The following is a 20,616-nucleotide window of genomic DNA, read 5'->3' on the forward strand; positions in this document are numbered from 1 at the left end:
GGCCTCGTTTTAAATGCTAGTTTGTGTTTCTGGTAGCAGGATTTTACTGCTATGTACACAGTGTTAACTTTCACTTTCAATTACAGTAACACATCTTAGAAACAACTCATTGCATTTCAGCTTAGCTTAAGTACACTTGTTTTATCATCTTGAGAAGATGGTGTTGCACTGGTCATATCATAAGATTAGTAATCCAAAGACCCAGGACTAATGCTGCAGGCACAAGAGTCCAACCTCCACATGACAGTTGTTGGAATTGTCGATTCAATTAAAAAATCTGGAACATAAAAGTTAGCCTCGGTAATGGTGATCATGAGAATTATCACTAAATATTTTTTAAAAACCCATCTAGCTCACTCTTCCCTTAAGGGATGGAAATCTTCCATCCTTACTTGGTCTGACCTACATGTGACTCCAGAGCCACAACAATGTGGTTGACTCTGAAATGGCATCTAACAAATCACACATTTCAAAGGCAATCAAGGATGGGCAATAAATAATGCCTTAACAGCAAAGCCGGACTCTTATGAAAGAATAAAATATAAAAAAGACAACAATGTAGGAATCATTAAGTGCTTGACCAGCTGTATATACATAACCTTTCCCCAGAATCTAAATTTCCCTTACCGAACAAAATCTTTTCAGAACCTCAAGAGTAATTTCTTTTAAACAACCCTTTGATGGGATTTGAACAGGAAAAAGAAAAGCATAATGGATATTTGAAGAGTACCTGTAAAAGGTCAAGTGCCAGGCTGAATGGATTAGGTTGAGCAAGTGGAAGATCTCATACTAATTTCAAGCTGTAACTAAACATACTTTTCTGTTCTTTTGAGCTTTTTGTTGCAATTTGTCTTCATGAGTCATAGAACAACTCAGCAATACTTTGAGTTTAATTTAGTTTTGTAAATCTTGAGGGGTATAGATAGAGTTAATAGTTTTTCCCCTAGGATGGAGGATTTCAATACTAGGGGAACATTTTTAAGATGAGAGCAAAGAGATTTAAAAAAGACATGGGGCAATTTTTTTTTCCACAGAAGGTGGTTTACATGTGGAATGAACTTCTGAGGAAGTGGTGGATGTGGGTACAATTACAATGTTTAAAAGACATTTGGATAAGTACATGAATAGGAAAGGCTTGGAGGGACATGGGCCAGGAGCAAGCAGGTGAGACTAGTTTAGTTTGGGATTATGTTAGGCATGGACTGGTTGGACCAAAGGGTCTGTTTCCTTGTTGTATGACTCTATTACTCTATGTACCAAGATACCGAGTGAAAAAGTGTTGTTTTGTGTGCACTTGCACTCGTGTAGTGCCTTTCAACTCCTCAAGATACCTTTGTTATCAAAGACAATAGCATCGGTCAATTTGCACAGAGCAAAGTGCCACAAACAGCAATAAAATATATAACCAACTAATCTATGTACAAGTCATGTTGATTCAGGATGCTTATTGGCCAGGACACTGAGAGAATGTTCCTACTCATCCTCAAATAGTGCCCAAGATAACAAAGTGTCGAGCTGGATGAACACAGCAGGCGAAGCAGCATCTCAGGAGCACAAAAGCTGACGTTTCGGGCCTAGACCCTTCATCAATTGCTCTCTGATGAAGGGTCTAGGTCCGAAACATCAGCTTTTGTGCTCATCTGATGCTGCTTGGCCTCCTGTGTTCATCCAGCTCGACACTTTGTTATCTTGGATTCTCCAGCATCTGCAGTTCCCATTATCACCTCAAATAGTGCCCTGCGACTTTTTGAGCATTTGAGCAGACCAAGATTGCTTTAGCTTAAAGTCAAAATAGATACAACATCATGACCACATGTACTGAAATGCCAGCCCAGCTATCAGAAATAAAGATTGAATCCACAGTTGATTGACTCAAATGGAAGTCCAAAGATTTATTTAGCACCCCTTCTATTTCTCATTCATGTGCTGCCTCTCAGCACATTATCCGAAAACATACCTTGAAATTCTCCAGACGTTATTGACACCCAATTCTACCTCACCGTTCCCCACTCTGATTCCCTCTAAATTGTTAAGTTACATACCTGCCATCTGGAGTTGGTTGAGCAGTAATCTACGATTTAGGATTGGGAAAGCTGAAGTCTGTGATGGCAGATATGCTTTTGTTGGATGGAAGAAATGTGCAGTGCTGCATCATCTCTGATTTTCTTTGTATAAGTATTAAACTTTAAGCTGAAGCAGCTTTGGCTTACTCAAGTGCGTGTAAAAGGTCACAGAGGCAGTATTTTAGAATGCATAGGAAAGTTCTATAAGTGCACTGGCTAACATTTATCTTGTAATTGACATAACAGTATTTCGATTATCTTCTTGTTAATTCATTTCTGTTTATGGGACTTTGTTGTTTGGAAATTGATTGACTAACTGCGGTTGGGTGATGGACCCTTTAAGAATCGGGATCTGACTTATGGTTTTAAAAATTAAGTTCCTGTAAATGATGATGAAGTCAAGTTGCCTGAGAAATAAACAATATGAAAAAAACGGCCAACGACAGAAATAAGTAAGTTCCGAGGGCAATCCTCTGTTTCAAAATTTAGTGTCTTTTAAAGTTCAAAGCTATCTGGAGTGCCAGAAGCATGTTCCAGCAGAATTTGGTTAATATTCATTTTATTGACTTAATAGCTAAAGGACTCCACTAACAGCAAGTCAGATTTCTTGTATAGCCAAGCTGAGGAGAGTGCATTTTAGATACAAGCTCCACTGTATCATTGGTTGCGTTCACTCCATCCATCACATTTCCGATTGTGCTTTCATAGACGTTACACATGGTTTGGGGAATCTGGAGGCCAGTTACTCACCACATAAGTCGCAGCTTCTGATGTGCTTTCATGGCCACAGTGTTCATGTGACTGTTCCAGTTAGATTTCTAGCCCATAGTAACTTCCAAGAGGTTGAGAATGGGGAGTTCAGTAGTAGTAATATGTTGAACATCAAAGGAGACAGTTAGACTCTTGCATGTTGGAGAGAATGAGTTGAATGAATGTTCTACTTTCTACTTGTGTGGCTTTTTTTTGTGACACCCCTGTGAAGTACTGTGAGAAATGCTGCTACATTCTTAATTGTATGGCTGGAGAAGCAGTTATAGTTTGATGTTAAGATTAATGTTCCAGTCATTGGCATTAGCTAACAGTGTGAATAATTGTGATGTTGCTAGATTTTCTCAGAGAAGTAGGTCAGTTTCAGGGCGATAGTCTGACTTGGATGACCACAGTCATTATTCGAGTAGTTCTTCCTGTTCTACTTGTGGAACAAGTGCTATATTTTTCTTGCACCATCCAACGTTTGTCCAGACTTTCCAAGGAAAGTTTGAAACCGTGGGATTCACCTCCCAGATCAGTTATTAGAGTGCATTTGGTGATGTTTGCTGCCAACTACATCATCTAGAGTTGGGGCCGTTGTCAGGTTTTAGGGTGTGGAGTATGTTCCATTGAAGACAATGGGATTTCAGATAAGCGCATACAGGTGTTTTCAGGTCTTGTGTCAATGACTCAGTGCTTCAGTTGTCATTAGCCAGTAGTGCCACTTGAGGAGGGTCCTTTGCCTGTGGACATCAGGAAGTTCAATGTGTGCAAGTAAAGCTACTTGAACTGTGCTGATACATTGTATAAATAATCCTCATGACTTCCTGTAGGTGGATATCTCCCATGATAATTTAGTGGCTCCTGAGCCATAGTACTCTACTGTTGGGTCAGCCTGGATGAATGAGGCTGCATGCGTTTTGACTCTGTTACTCAAGATGGTACCCACCCATCCATTTGAGATTCGCTCAATCCTGACATTGCTCCGATGCTGTGGTGGTTTGGCCAATTGATCAATATATAGTCAAGAGTGATGACAAGGAGTTTTGGCATTGGATTATGGACGGATGTTAGCTAGAGAACTGGACATGAAGTTCTTCTATGGGGTTCGGATGGTTCAAGTGGAAGGCTTAAAACAATGGTCTCAGTGGTGTTTGTTTAACGTCTTTAAGTTCTAAAGTTAGTTTCCAAAGAACCTAGATCTTCACTGAGCATTTTCTCAATGTCAGGACATTGTGAAGATATTATAAAAAGTTCTTTAGCGTGAAAAGCCTGGGCCAAATTGTTAGCATATGTGCTGAGTCATGACCTTGTGGGAGGACAGTCACATGTTTACAAGAGAGCCAATTTTAGGGCTGATCCCTGTGGGAACTCGTTGTTTATAATATAAGACCATAAGACATAGGAGTAGAAGTAAGGCCATTTGGCCCATCGAGTCCACTCCGCCATTTAAATCATGGCTGATTGGCATTTCACCTTTACTTCCCTGCACTCTCCCTGTAGCCCTTGATTCCTTGTGAGATCAAGAATTTGTCAATCTCTCCCTTGAAGGCATCTAACGTCCCGGTATATAGGTAGTTGGTTTGATCTCATGGTAAAGTTGGCTGTTGATCTTGGAACTGAGTTGTTGTAGAATTCTCATACAGCATATGACCTTGGAGAGTTTCAGCAAGCAAGGTAGATTCCTGTCTTTAGGCCTTTCTGGAAAATGACCTCAATGGGTTAGATCAATATAAGGACCTGTTCAGAGCAGTTGTTGCCTATATGAAGCCTGTCTGTTGGAGGAACGTTGTGGCTTCTAAGTTGAGACTCTGTCCCAACACAAGTAATCACATCTGTGTATGGCATTGGTAAATTAGCTGCTCAGAATGAAAGTCTTTAAGGTTTGGAACTGTTTTGAAACTGTATTAGGTTCAAATTTGCAAAAATAGACAGATGCTGGTTAGAATGCATGTTGCTTTGAACTTGTGTCTTTTCACCTGTAGTGTTGTGAACTAATAACCTACCAAGCACTGTCACCGACACTGATGTCAGTGTTCTATATAGTGCTTGTTGTATTAGTCACTGTTTCCACGAGGTGATCTTAATTCAATGTAGCAGTCCACCCAAGAATCTAGAAAGATTTTAGCATTAACTATAAATAAATAATATTTTGAATTAACAATGCACTGAAGTGTGGATTCTGTCTTTTGTTGGTAAACTGCAAACTCCCAGCACCACCATTTCTTTAGGACTATCTAGAAATTTCTTTCTGTGGTTTCAAGTTGCTTCCTTGAAGTCAAATTGTGAACGTGCCAAAGTTTATTCCAATTAAATGTAATAAGTGTTTGTTATTCAAGTTTAAAAATTTTCAGCCTTGTTCAGTCCCTTTTGCAGCTGTTCTTGACCCATGTAGTTCAAAATCTCAATGTCCTGTCCATTGCTGAGATGAACCTAAAGCCTCGCACCTGATTCAACACCAAGATTGTGCACTTCCACCTCTGCAACATCTAGCTTTACCCCACCATAGGCGCAGCCGCATTTTTGTTTCCCCCAGGTTCATTTTATTTCCAGTGTTCTGTTCACTTTTTCCATACTTTATTTTTGATGATGGAGGGAACAAATGTAAGAGTAGAGCCTTCGAGGTCCTCAGTTTAAATATTTCCATCTTTCATATATTTGATCGGCCTTTTAAAACCCTGCTGAAATCAATTTTATGATCAAATGTTTACACCACTCCTCACTTCTCCATTACTGCTGTGTCTTGATCTCTTCTGTGAACTACTTTGGAATGCTTTATGACTTAAAGGGACTCAATGAAGAGCCAGAAATGAAAGGCCAGAATTTATTCAGTTCAATCCTGTGGTGTTGATTTTTGAATGCCTTTTTGAGATCCAAAACTCCTGTTTGTGATTTAAATATCTGTAATGTGACATAAAATCACTTGAAGGTATTTCCTTCTGTAAGTAAAACTTGCTCAGTAGTGATAAAGTCACACTATTGAAATTATTGATTGACTTCATCGATTCGTATAGGATTTTAATGCCTTCTTTAATTAACAAAGCTTCTTCAAAGCTTACAAACTGTAAAAATAGTTTAGTCATTTATACTGTCGTACTCAATTGAAAATGCACTCTGCTTATCTAAATCGAACTGAAGAACTTACTGGTGTGTGGATTAGCACCTATGGACAAATTCAATTGTGTTTTACAGTGGGAATAAAAATCTCTCATAAAACCTATTGCAGTGATATTATTCTCATAGAGTCGTAAATCATACAATGCATTTTTAGGTTGATGAACTGTAAACCCAATCAATTGGCCAGCTGACATTTTAACTGAATAGTGTTATGTTGATCTTTTTAGGTTTGGTCCACCATTTTTGGTCAGGGAAGATCGAACTTTGACCTGGGATCAGCTGCAGTTCTGCATCCTGAACAGAATGTGCTGTCTGATGAGAAATGAAACCCACTGGCAGGTCAGTACAGTGCAAAGGAAATTGGGAAACTTTGAGATTCTGAAATTGGTTGTCAATGCAAAAGAAGAAAAATAGATGTAGCACAAGTCTAGAGTAAACTGATGTTATATCATTCAAGTAATGTAACAAGAGCATTGTAATTTCCTGCATATTGTATATGTGGAGCCTCTTTATATGATGTGGTATGACTCAGGTCATTCTAGAGACATAGAGTTGTACAGCACAGAAAGAGACCCTTCAGTCCAACTTGGCCATGCCTGCCAAATATCCTAAATTAATCTAGTTCCACTTGCCAGCATTTGGCCCATGTCCCTCTGCACCCTTTCCTGTTCATATACTATCTAGATGCCTTTTAAATGTTGCTATTGTACAAATTTCCAACACTTCCTCTAGCAACTCGTTCCAATCACACATCTGTATGAGAGATGTTGCCCCTTGGGTCCCTTTTAAGTCTTTCTCCAGTCACCTTAAACCTATGTTCTCTATTTTTGGACCACCCCACCCTCGGGGGAAAAGACCTTGGCAATTCATCCTATCTATACCCTTATGATTTTATAAACTTTAATAAGGTCACCCCTCACCCTCTGATGCTCGAGGGAAAATAGCCCCAGCCTATTCAGCCTCACCATATAGCACAAACCCTCCAACTCTGGTGACATCCTTGTAGATCTTTTCTGAACCCTTTCACATTTCACAATGCCCTTCCTGTAACAGGGAGACCAGAATTGCGCACAGTATTCCAAAAGCACCCAACCAATGTCCTGTACAGCCGCAACTTGATCTCCCAACTCCTGTACTCAATGCACTGACCAATAATGGCAAGCATACCAAACGCCTTCTTCATTGGGCTATCTACAATGACTCCATTTTCAAGGAACTATGAACCTGCACTCCAAGGTTCCTTTGTTCAGCAGCAATCCTCAGGACCTTATCATTAAGTGTATAAGTCCTGCTCTCATTTGCCCCAGTTATAATTGCTAGTTATACTTGCTGCAATTTCATTTTGATAAAGAGAGCTGAATATTCTTTTGGTAACCTTCCCATATTTACTAAACTTCACAGCATTGTGTTTACTAGAAATCATAAATGTAGCTTCACTTAATCTACATATGGATTGAGTTGTCAGTGCATTTGATGCAGCACATTGTTTCTGAAGCAGGCTCTCAACAATGCAGATGTGCACACATTGATGTGTGATTTATCTTCCTCAGCCTAATATTATGCACTACCATTCTTCCTTAACTGTTACCTTGTTCCAGCATCCATTTCTGACATCTGGTGTTAGAATTTCTGTAATTAAAGTATACAGCAGTAATTAATACCATACAGTACTAAGTACTGTACACATGGGGAAATGTTTGTCACTTCTCAAAGACTACATGACCACGTCAGCATCTTTGTAAGATGCTTAAAGACAGACAGAGAGAGAGAGAGAGAGAGTGAGGACAGCCTTACTTTGTGATTGAAAGCCCCTGCAAAATACATTGCCTTATTTCGATAAATTAGAAAAAAACTTTTGAGTTCATGCAACATGTGAAATGAACAACAATGAAACATAAATTCTGATTATGAAAAAAGGAACCTCCAGCAAATTAGATCTGTACCACTTACAAACCTAACTCATTAAATTATGCCTTGAGTTATTTCATGGCTTAGATTTGAATCAGCACTTAAGTCATGCTGAGAATTTTCTGTGTACAGTAACAGAAATAAGTAGACAAGGGGGTGTACGGCACTCTTTGAGCTTAGATGATGCTCAGAAATAATTTAAGGTTATCTTTCATATTATGTATTGTTTTAACTGGTTAACTGTATGGTAGGCTTTAACCTACAGTAGTTCTTCAAATATATATGGACAGCCAGAGAGTATGTTATACGTCCAACCAAAGGACATTATACCTAGCAGTGGTAATAAAATGCGAGGCTGGATGAACACAGCAGGCCAAGCAGCATCTCAGGAGCACAAAAGCTGACGTTTTGGGCCTAGACCCTTCATCAGAGAGGGGGATGGGGTGAGGGTTCTGGAATAAATAGGGAGAGAGGGGGAGGTGGACCGAAGATGGAGAGAAAAGAAGATAGGTGGAGAGAGTATAGGTGGGGAGGTAGGGAGGGGATAGGTCAGTCCAGGGAAGGCGGACAGGTCAAGGAGGTGGGATGAGGTTAGTAGGTAGCTGGGGGTGCGGCATGGGGTGGGAGGAAGGGATGGGTGAGAGGAAGAACAGGTTAGGGAGGCAGAGACAGGTTGGACTGGTTTTGGGATGCAGTGGGTGGAGGGGAAGAGCTGGGCTGGTTGTGTGGTGCAGTGGGGGGAGGGGACGAACTGGGCTGGTTTAGGGATGCGGTGGGGCAAGGGGAGATTTTGAAACTGGTGAAGTCCACATTGATACCATTAGGCTGCAGGGTTCCCAAGCGGAATATGAGTTGCTGTTCCTGCAACCTTCGGGTGGCATCATTGTGGCACTGCAGGAGGCCCATGATGGACATGTCATCTAAAGAATGGGAGGGGGAGTGGAAATGGTTTGCGACTGGGAGGTGCAGTTGCTTGTTGCGAACTGAGCGGAGGTGTTCTGCAAAGCGGTCCCCAAGCCTCCGCTTGGTTTCCCCAATGTAGAGGAAGCCACACCGGGTACAGTGGATGCAGTATACCACATTGGCAGATGTGCAGGTGAACCTCTGCTTAATGTGGAAAGTCATCTTGGGGCCTGGGATAGGGGTGAGGGAGGAGGTGTGGGGGCAAGTGTAGCATTTCCTGCGGTTGCAGGGGAAGGTGCCGGGTGTGGTGGGGTTGGAGGGCAGTGTGGAGCGAACAAGGGAGTCACGGAGAGAGTGGCTCTCCGGAAAGCAGACAGGGGTGGGGATGGAAAAATGTCTTGGGTGGTGGGGTCAGATTGTAGATGGCGGAAGTGTCGGAGGATGATGCGTTGTATCCGGAGGTTTGTGGGGTGGTGTGTGAGAACGAGGGGGATCCTCTTTGGGCGGTTGTGGCGGGGGCGGGGTGTGAGGGATGTGTTGCGGGAAATACGGGAGACGCGGTCAAGGGCGTTCTCGATCACTGTCGGGGGAAAGTTGCGGTCCTTGAAGAACTTGGACATCTGGGATGTGCGGGAGTGGAATGTCTTATCGTGGGAGCAGATGCGGCGGAGGCGGAGGAATTGGGAATAGGGGATGGAATTTTTGCAGGAGGGTGGGTGGGAGGAGGTGTATTCTAGGTAGCTGTGGGAGTCGGTGGACTTGAAACGGACATCAGTTACAAGCTGGTTGCCTGAGATGGAGACTGAGAGGTCCAGGAAGGTGAGGGATGTGCTGGAGATGGCCCAGGTGAACTGAAGGTTGGGGTGGAAGGTGTTGGTGAAGTGGATGAACTGTTCGAGCTCCTCTGGGGAGCAAGAGGCTGCGCCGATACAGTCATCAATGTAACGGAGGAAGAGGTGTGGTTTGGGGCCTGTGTAGGTGCGGAAGAGGGACTGTTCCACGTAACCTACAAAGAGGCAGGCATAGCTGGGGCCCATGCGGGTGCCCATGGCCACCCCCTTAGTCTGTAGGAAGTGGGAGGAGTCAAAAGAGAAGTTCGTTGAGGGTGAGGACGAGTTCGGCTAGGCGGATGAGGGTGTCGGTGGAGGGGGACTGGTCGGGCCTGCGGGATAGGAAGAAGCGGAGGGCCTTGAGGCCATCTGCATGCGGAATGCAGGTGTATAGGGACTGGGCGTCCATGGTGAAGATGAGGTGTTGGGGGCCAGGGAATTGGAAGTCCTGGAGGAGGTGGAGGGCGTGGGTGGTATCGCGGACGTAGGTGGGGAGTTCCTGGACCAAAGGGGAGAAAATGGAGTCCAGATAGGTGGAGATGAGTTCGGTGGGGCAGGAGCAGGCTGAGACGATGGGTCGACCAGGGCAGGCAGGTTTGTGGATTTTGGGAAGGAGATAGAAACGGGCCGTGCGGGGTTGGGGAACAATGAGGTTGGAGGCTGTGGGTGGGAGGTCCCCTGAGGCGATGGGGTCATGAATCCCCACACTCGAGCACCAAAAAAACTCCTCCCTCCTATACCTAGCAGTGGTTTTAATTTGCATCACCTCATTAAAAGAATTTGTGATAGGCCTAATGAAGCTAATATTATTGATACCAAGAAAAGGCATTGAGGTTTCCCAGAGGTTACATGTCAAATTAGTGCTTAATGATTTAGAGCGGACATGATTTAAAATATTCAGTTTTGAATGTTCTATTAAGGACATTTATTACAAATTGCATTAGGATGTTACGAGTGATGTGCTACTGTCTGAAGTAAAGACAGTTCAACCTACTTTGGAGTTTTGAAGATAATTTGGATTCATCTCAGACTACCAAAGATAAAATTAATCAATATCTGTGAGAATCTCTTGGGATACAAGAGCATACTTGGCCATTGCTTCATTATTTCTGATATAAATGTTTAATTCCAGCTACTGAGTGAAAGGAATGCCACAATCTTTGTGCTTATGCTGCTGCAAATACCAGTGTTTTGTGCGTCTGTACAACCATAAACTGTCCAGCTCTTAACCGCTTTTTTACATGGACAGTGTGGTGCTCTTGGTAACACTAGGCTTGAAAGCAGTGTTTATTTATTCTGTGATAAAGCATTCAGCCAGATGCTTTACAAGTGTGCCTTGAAGCCACGTGATATTCATTCTAATAACTAAATGGGATGGTTGCATTGGACCATTTCAAAGCTGTGCCATAAACTGATCCCTTAACATTTGACATCTGGAAAAGAATGAAGTTCTCGCTGTTTCTAATTGACAGAAACTGGGTTCCATCAGGTTCCAATCATATTTTTTTCAGAATGGCAGAGGCAGATGTGCATAAGCAACAGGATTGCAGGCATGGTGAACGAAATACAACAAACAATAATGCAGATGCTGGAAATCTCAAAGTAATATAGAAGATTCCCGTAATATTCGTCAAGGCACGTAGCATCAATGCATAAAAACAGAGTTCACTTTAAGATTGTGATGACTGTTCTTCACAACTGGTCTGATTTCCTGATGAAGCATAATCACAGCCTGAAACATTGAATCTCTATATCTTTGTAGATGCTGTCTGACCTGTTGAGTTTTTATATAATGACCAATTATATCTGGGGACTTCACCCTGTGATCCTCCTTTCCTATTAAACCCAACTAAGGCACATCATTTTGCACCTTCCAACACTACCGAAATGCCACTATGTTCATACTCAGCACTAAACGGGAGACAACAGATTCTTACAGCACAGGAGATGGCTCATTATGCCTGTGCCGTGTCTTTGAGAGAGATGTACAATTTGATCCCACAGCCCTGTCTTTTCTCATCGTCTAACAAATTATTTTTGTCTGGAAACATATCTCCAATTTCCTTACCAAAATTACTTGGGTATTAAAAGCACAAGTTGCTGGTAAAGCTCAGCATCTGTGAAGAAGAAATCAGAGTTAACATTTCCAGTCAGGTGACCCTCAGAATTAATGGTAGCTGGGCAAATGTTATTTTATCTGCAGAAAATAGAGAGGGGATGAGGTAGGGAGTAAACAATAGGATAGAGCCTGAAGACAGAGGAGAGCAGTTGGTTTGACAAAGGAGTTGATGACGATCAGGCTGGGAAAGTGAATAGTTGTTCATGGGGACTGTTAGTGACTAGCAATAGGTAGAGTGTAATGGCAGCCGATGTGATTACAGGGCCTGGCCTGTGGGGTAGTGGGCCTGGACATGGGAGAGTTTAGGCCCTAACTCGATATTGAGTCCAGAGGGTTGCAGGGTCCCCAAGTGGAAAATGAGGCGTTATTCTTCCAGCTTGCATTGAGCTTTGCTGGAACACCGCAACAAGCCTGAGTCAAAGATTTTGGTCGGGAACAGGGTGGTGCATTAAAGTGGCAGGCAACAGGTAGATCACAGTCTTTTTTTGTGAGCAGAACGTAGATGTTCTGCGAAGCAGTTACCCAGCCTATGCTTCATTTCCCCAATGTAGAGGAGACCACATTGTGAGCAGAAAATGGGATATAAACACTGTGATTTATACATATGTTAATATCATTTATTGTAAGTGTTTTTTTTTGGTTTTTGAGTTAGTAAAATGCCTCAAGTTAATAATTGTTGGGAATTTCTGTAGCCATCATGATTTCTTTTAAAATGCTTTGAAGTCTAGCTTTTGAATTAATTAGTTTTTGCACAATGTTATTGGGTTTTATTTGTTTACGTTGTTATTTTGTGACCTTGCAAGTAAAGTAATGGGACCTCAAGATTCATATAACTTGACGTTTTAAGCTTAGGGGGAACACGCATAAATGGGAGATTATATTTTGCTTCGAGCTTTGAGCAGTCCAGTGAAGTCCTTTGATGGAGATATTTACATAGTCTAATGTTCTTGAAAAGGGAAGAGTGTAACGAAACTGGAATATCTTAAAGTTAGAGTTAATGATAGTCCCAGACCAAAAGTGTTGGGATAAAACTCTGAGGAGGTACTGGAAGGTGAGTATGTTTAAAATTGGGTGTATAATATCTCCAGGAAGAAGCTAAATGCAGTTTCAGCCTGAAAGTTAAAATCACAAATACCTTAAACTTTTCAGAGTGTTAGAGACTCATCCTCTGATGTGAATTTCTGTGCAATGTGTATTTTCAGTACCATACCAATGGTGTGTTTTTGTCTTCTCACTTTTTAATGAAGTGTTTTGGGATTAATGCGATTAGTCTTTTACTTTGTGTTTAAAACTCTTTGAGTAATTAGATAGCTTGGTTTATTTTCTTGATAGTAAACTTTCATTTCATTGTTGAAGCAAAATCTGCAGAATTATCTGTTAATGTTTCAACCAGAGACTTGTTTTGTCAAAACCAAGCCAGATCAAAGTATGATCGGTCCAGTAATGAAATCAGCTGTGACCAGAAGCTTATTATCGATTCTACTTCCAATATCCTTTCAGCAAATACAGACCAGATCATTGTAACTTGTTGAATAAAAACAATTCTTTTCATCTTCTCCTGGCTTTTTTGTTGTCAGTTACTTTTCCTTTTGTTACTGACCCGACTACAGGTGGAAACAGTTTTTCCCTACATTGTCCATTAAAACCTTTTGTAATGTTTAAAGCCTCCATTAAATCTCTTCTTCACCTTCTTTACATTGTGTAGAACAATCCTATCTTTTCTACTGTCTTGCCACATAATTGAGCTCCCTCATCTTAGGTATCATTTTGGTAAATCTCTCCAGAACTGAGCTACAGTGCATGACGGGAGGACTAATTAGTAGAAATGGAAATTGATCAGCGTGCAGTAGATGTTGAATTAAACACATTCAAGATCATGCATTTGACTTAAACCTGTGTAGTAGTCATTCCCTACAATGATTCTGGTGTGGCACAGCATAGCAGTATTCTGCAGGTAGCTATATAGATGAAGCTGAGAGATTGGCGTATAATCACTGCAGATAACACAGGCTGGTTTCTAATTAAGAGAGACTTGATGGAATCTGCTTTACTGCCACAGTAGCGGTAGATCTTATTTCACCACAAAATCAGATGCACCTTGTACATGCTGGACACCGTTACGTAAACCTGATGGTTATTCCACTTGTGTAGATTAGAAGCAGTTTCATTTACAAGTATGTGCCTGCAATTTAACCAGCTTTTACTTGTGGGGTGTCAGTAGTATAAATGTTAAAAAGTACTGATGTAACAAGCAAGGCCTGTGATAAACTGTCATCCAAGTTGAATGTTGAAAAGAGTCAGATAAGGACATATGATGAGACTGAAAACCCAGGCAGGACTTGTGTACAAATACACATCCTGGAACAAATATCTATGAAGCAGAAGTTCAGCTGAAACACAATGAAGCAGTATCCATAACAGAGATTTAAAGCAGAATTCTATCAAAAATCAACTGTGTAGTTTTGACAAGTTCTCTCCATGAACCCTTGCAGGATTTCTCATGCTATTCTCAGAGACTCACTTCAATACCTATACAGCACGCATCTCTAGCACCCCGACTGTCCTCTCTACTCACTCACCAGAGGCAGAAGTTCTCACTGCTTCTAATATCCCTGTGGATTATTTGGCAATGCTGTTTTTAATGTCTAACTTTACACCCAGTCAAGCTCTTCAAACCTTTTCCCATGCACCTGGTGAGAAAGGAACCAAGAAGAAACAATTCTCACGGGTGGCATGGCTGACACTTTATTGCGTATACAAACTCGTATGTTGATACAATGCTATTAAAGGACCAAGCAAAACAAGTCAGCCATCCTTAGCAACATCCCATCTCAGAGCCCTGTCAGAGGAAGTGCCACTCTTTTTTTCCCCAATGTCCAGAGTATTGTTCAATGCATCATAGAATCATACAATCGCTACAATGTGAAAGCAGGCCATTCGGTCCATCGGGCCCACACCAACCCTCCAAACAGCATCCGACCCACACCCAGCCCCCCCTACCCTGTCCGTGTAATCCTGCATTTCCCATCACTAATTCACCTCGCCAGTGCATCCCTGGACTCTATGGGTGATTTAGCACAGCCAATCCACCTAACCTGATCATCACTAGACTGCAGGAGGCAACTGGAGCACCCGGAGGAAACCCACACAGACAAGGAGAGAATGTGCAAACTCCTCACAGACAGTCACTCAGAGATGAGATCAAACCTGATCCCTGATGCTGTGAGGCACCACTGAGCTACCATGCTGCCCACGTTTACGATCTTCACATACTGAAAAATCTTCAAAAAGTTGCAAAAGCTCACTTTTATTCAGCAACAGCAAAGACAAAGAAATTACAAAGAATATTTGTGTCTGATAACACACAGGGACCACCTGTCTTTTGAGTACCAACTTATGTACTGTGATTGCTACACCAAGCTCCCATCTAGTGGAAGCGAGTGTCGATGTAAGTCCTGGCCTGGCTTGTTGCGCCTGATGCTGCAATACTTAGCTGTGCAGAAGGTAATGTTCCTCTTATTCAGTGCCCTCACTGTCCTCCTAGAAAGAATACTGTTGCTCTTCAGAGTTCGTCACACCGCCTGTTGCCTGCTCCAGTTGTCCTGACCATAGTGCACTAGGATATTGTTGCACACACTGTTTGACTGTATTGCAAGACCCTCCTCAGACTGACTGAGACATCGGACCCTTCCCTTTAGGAGGCCCAATGCTTGCTCCGTGCTGGCCCTGATCAAAGATTTTTTATTTTAACCCATTCATGGGATGTGAATATCACTGGCTATTCCAGCACTTTATGCCCATCCCTAGGTATCCTTTAGAAAGTGGTGACGAACTACCTTTTTGAATTACTGCAGTCATTTGGTGTAAGTTGAGCCACAATGCTGTTCAGGATGGAAATCCAGAATTTTAACCCGGTGACAGTGAAGGAACAGCGATATATTTCCAAGTCAGGATTGTTACGGAGGGGGAATGGCTGAACCCCTCTGATACTTAAACCCACACTAGCCCCAATCTGCTATTACAGGAGTGGAGGCTCCCTTCTAACAATTACCCCCGAAACACCCAGAGAAGCTCGTTTTCCCCCCCCCACTCCAATAATCTACTAAATTAGTGGTTAAAGGAAAGGAAATCCCTAATCCACTTTATAAGCAACAAATTACAATTTATTTATTTAACCTTAACAACAAACAACTTAAAAGATTCACTAACGAAGCGAACAATTTCTCTCCTTTATCGTAACTGCTCCCTAGCTAAACTAAATTCTACTGGAATATTATTCAAATAAACTCAAGTCACACTTAATAAATCTAATTAATAAGAGCACAATAAATTAAAACTTAATCTTTCCAAGTTCACAGAGACTGGGACCTCCTGCTTTCTCAAGCTTTTCTCCTGATAATCTTCCTTTACAGATATATTCCCATAGTTGCTTCTATGAGGACCTCTAATTAAACTACTGCAGTTCCTTTAAATTAGATGGGCTTTCTGAGAGAGCAAAACATATTGTCCTATCTCTCTCCCTGCCGATTTTCAAACAGCACTTTTGTAAATACCACTGATGATGCAACAAATTCTCACAATATGATTGAGTTCAGGCTGTCAACGCCATCAGTTTTTAAATTCAATTGGCTAAATTCCAGTACAACATCACAACGAGACTGGTGTTTTGCCTACCCATTGTAAGATATTTTTTGGATACACTTGCTTCACTTTTTGAGGCTCTCTGTACTGGCAACTTCAGCTACTGCGTACAGATATTCATTTTTTAAAGATTTCTAAGCACAGACAAAGCACAAACCCTTAAAGAAACCGCTTCACAATTACTGTACCCTCCTTTCTAACAGGGTGGTGAGTGGCTTGGAGGAGAATTTGCAGGAGGTGGTGCTCCCATGTATCTGCTACCCTTGTCCTTTTAGATGGAATTGGTGGTAGGTTTGGAACATATTACCTAAGGAGCCTTGTTGAATTTCTGCGGTGCATCCCATAGATATTGCAGCTACTGAGCATCAGTGTGGTGGAGGGAGTGGATATTTGTGGATGTGGCACCAACAAAGTGGGCTTTGTTCTGGATAATGTGAAATTTACGTTGCACAGTAGCCTACAGCAACATGTCCACCCTGTTGAGTGATCACTGCTGACAACCGTTAAAAGCTGCTTGGATTTGCTTCTGCGCTTAAAGCCAAGGCGGGACAGAAGCACTGTGAGCCTTTAACCTCTGGCTGATGTGGCAAAGAGCAAAAATGCAAGGCACAGCAGAGGTGCTGTGAGCTTCCAAGTACGTACAAAGTGAATGAGTGCTAAGGAAACAACCAGTGAGCACTGAGCTGGATCCGAGTTGAATCAATGAGAAGGGTGCCTGTCCTTGCACAAAGTGTTCTGGCAGTGGTGTTCCAATGATGAGTGTTAGTGAAGTCCAAAGCACTGTAGTGCAGACTCGCATTGTAACTGGATAGGAGATATACCCATGGTGTGGTGAGGCTCATACATGTCCGATGCCAATGTGGATGGACGGGGTTATGGGCAGTCACTGGCCTTGGAACGTGCTGTGAGGTGTTGGTGACGGATTTCCAAGAGTGATGCCCAAAGGAGAATGCAGGTTGAAATCGAACCTGAGTCTCTGACACTGTGAAGCAGCAGTGCTAACTCTGTTTGCAAAACAGAATCATTAAATGATACATCTAACTCCACGCTGAATTGGGAACAGCAACCCAGTCCAGCCAAGTTCCACCAGCACCTTTTGAAGGGCAACAAAGGATAGACAATAAATTTTATTTCCAGTAATGCACATATCCCAAGATTCCCAAGAAAAGTCAGAAGCAAAACCTATAGTACTGGATTTGACGCAGACTTTTCCTTGTGGGTTTGAAGAGATGGCTGTGTTGATAGTGAGCTGTGAGTATGATCATCATGACTGCTCTGAAACTGACTGCATCATCACAGTATCAGGCATGCAGAGATAAACATAAAGTCCTGAAATTACGGTTTTCCACTCAAAATTATTAAAAGAGCTGACATCGTGGATGCCCCAACTCTCCCAGCAAACCACAAAATAAACATAAATTTCAACTTTTCAGCTCCCCCATTGCTGTTAGAAACCCCTTAATAAGGTATATTTTCTTCATTCAGGGCAACAGATTTTCTAAACATGATCTCTTTAACAACATTTAATGCACCACAGAACTGGACCTGAGGAGAAGAAAATTCAAACTGGAGTGATGTTAAAAATTATTTACTGCAATTCTTTCCTGTTTTGTAGCTGGGTCTGGGTAATGGGATAGGTTCGTGTGTAGCAGTCCTTAAAAATGATAGACAATCTCATGACATCTGTGAATGTTGCATCTGTTGCAGCATCACTGCACAAGTGACATTCTCAAGACATCAAAAGATCTCTTAATAAGTCCTAACTACACACTGAGCATCGAGTGACCTAGTGTCACTGCTTACTGTGAATCAGTTCCATTAATTCCCTTTCATTAGAAATAAATTAGCTAGTTCTTGATCAATATACTATCACAGAACTACTCTGGTATAAAAAGCAGCCTTGTTTTTAATAAAGGACAGTATATCTAAAGCAAAGGTCATATTCTGGCAATTCACAATATGTGACTGAACACCAAAACAAGAAATAAATCAGAGAATGTGGAAATACTCTGCAGGTCTGGCAGCATCTGCAGAGGAGAAACTGACTTAATGCTTTATCTCTGTGACCCTTCTGATTAGAAATGGGAATGTTAGAAACGTAAGAGATTTTCAACAAGTGAAAGGATGGAGGGGGGGAAAAGAAAAGAGAAAGCTCCTTAACAGTTTTGAGAACTGATAACACTGAATAGCAAAATATATTATGGTGCCAGTTCAAAGTTAATGGTAATGGGACAAGTAAAGAAACAGAGGATGTATCAAGAGCAAGCATGATATATGGTAGAATCTTGAATATATTCCATCCAAAAACAAAAAGGAAATGAGAGAAGCGAGAATAAAGGAAAACTGATTTTTTTTTAAATGGAATTAATTGGAGGGATTGGCTATGATCTAAACTTGTTGAATGCAGTGCCAAGTCCAGAGCCTATAAAGTGCTGAGCCGAGAGGCAAGTTGATATTCCTTGACCTTGTGTTAAGCTTCATTGGAGCAGAGTGCAAATGAATTAAAACGACAAGTGACTGAAAACTAAGGTTATGTTTACAAACTGAATGAAGTTATTACACAATGTAGTCACTCAATCATCATTCTCTAGCCAAAGTAGCAGAGATTGTGTCATCAGCAAGTGAGTACAGTGGTATTGAAAGAAGTCCAAAAAAGTCACTGCTTCATGTGGAAGGAGACTTTGAAGCCTTGAAAGATCAGAAAGGAGAACCTTAAAGGACAATTGCATCTCCAGCACTTGCACAGGAAAGGAATTGTAGTTGGTGGTGACTGATGAGTGGACCAGGATATTGTAAGAATAGTGGTTCCTTCAGAATGTCGAAAAGAGAGGAGATGATACTCTTGGTAGTTGGAGGTTGCGGAAATGGTGAAGAATGAATCATTGAATGAAGTGGCTGGTTTGATGGAAGGTGAGGACAGGAAGAAGCCTGTCATTCTTATGGGAGGAAGGGGAAGGTTTCAGAGCAGGTGTACAAAATAAAATGTACATGATCAAGGACTCTGTCAACCTCAGTGAGTGGTGGTGGGAAGCAGTTAAGGATAAGGAAATACATGTACAGAACACTGTATCAGCCAAGTATAAACTTAGAGAATGAATAATGTCCTTACAAACAGTGGGATCTGAGGAAGATAACTGAGGGCCTGTAGGGTTTTGATGAAATTTGGTTGATAGCCAATGCTGCACAAATGGGAACTGAGAAATCAGGAAAGCAAGGGGTAACTGAAATAAAAGAAAAATACTTTGAATTTTGGAAATCTGGAATAAAAACAGAAAGCACTTTGCAAACTCAGCAGGTCTGGTGGCATCTGTAGAGTGAGAAACAGTGAATGTTTTGATGTCAAATATGTGCCTTCCTCAAAGCCTGGAGTCATATCAGACTGAAAACATTTGCTCTGTTTCTCTGTCTCAGATGCTGCCAGGCTGGCTGTGTTTCTGTATTATTTTCTGCTTTTATATAAAGGCAAAACTTGGAGCTGACCTTGCGAATACATGTAAAGTGGAAGTTGGAGGCAAAGTTGATGAAATTTTCCAGTTCAGGGCAAGAACAGGAAACTACTCTAAATACGGTCATCAACCTATTGGGAAAAAGGTGGAGAAACAGATCTGTTTATGACTGTTCACTGTTAGTATTCTCTGAAAATCATTTTTGTTGCATGCAGTGCACATTTTCAATAGCTGATAGTTTTTGGTAGTTTTTTTAGTATTTTTTATAATGTAACTGAGTTTTACCTATCCTAGAACAACACCTCATGGAACCTTCCAGACTGTGTAATAATTCAGGATATTGGGAACATTGGTTCTAATGATAAAAGATATTAAATATCCAACATATTCTCCTCAGGTATTCCATTTCTTTCCTGTAACAATATTCAAACAAAGGTTAATGAAAATCTGGAGACATGTCATTACTTCCAAAAGTTGGCAGACAATGTAGGATTTGGAGGAACTGATAATAAAAGCATCGAACATTACTGATAATATAGTTGCCAGTTCATTTTTTAGATTGCACAATCTCTGACTGTGTAATTAATCAGAGGAAGATTGAATTTAGAAGGAATGTAGATTGATACCTGCATCCAGAATTGATATTGCCACAAACAAACAAAATATCGCCATGCTCAATGAGCCAAATCATGTTGACAGGTTTTATATGAGCATTATTTGAGTGGCAGGTAATGGAATGCACTGTGGAACTTGCAGCCTATGTTAAAAAAAAGTCAAAATCTGTCAAAGATTACCTTGCATATTTTTACTGCGATTGAGTTTGAAATTTCTTTGATGTT

The 20,616-nt window shown here is 41.4% G+C and overlaps 1 protein-coding gene across 2 annotated transcripts in view; it reads left to right on the forward strand.

Annotated features, from left to right (window-relative positions):
• usp43a (ubiquitin specific peptidase 43a) overlaps positions 1 to 20,616 on the forward strand; it is a 405,014-nt gene that overhangs the window by 343,110 nt on the left and 41,288 nt on the right. For both annotated transcript variants that reach the window (XM_059653769.1, XM_048555613.2), the window contains one exon: positions 6,158 to 6,269. In XM_059653769.1, the coding sequence (XP_059509752.1) occupies positions 6,158 to 6,269 (112 nt within the window). The remainder of the gene's footprint in view (positions 1 to 6,157; positions 6,270 to 20,616) is intronic.

The sequence above is a fragment of the Stegostoma tigrinum genome, chromosome 22, assembly GCF_030684315.1.
Source record: "Stegostoma tigrinum isolate sSteTig4 chromosome 22, sSteTig4.hap1, whole genome shotgun sequence".
Lineage (NCBI taxonomy): Eukaryota > Metazoa > Chordata > Chondrichthyes > Orectolobiformes > Stegostomatidae > Stegostoma > Stegostoma tigrinum.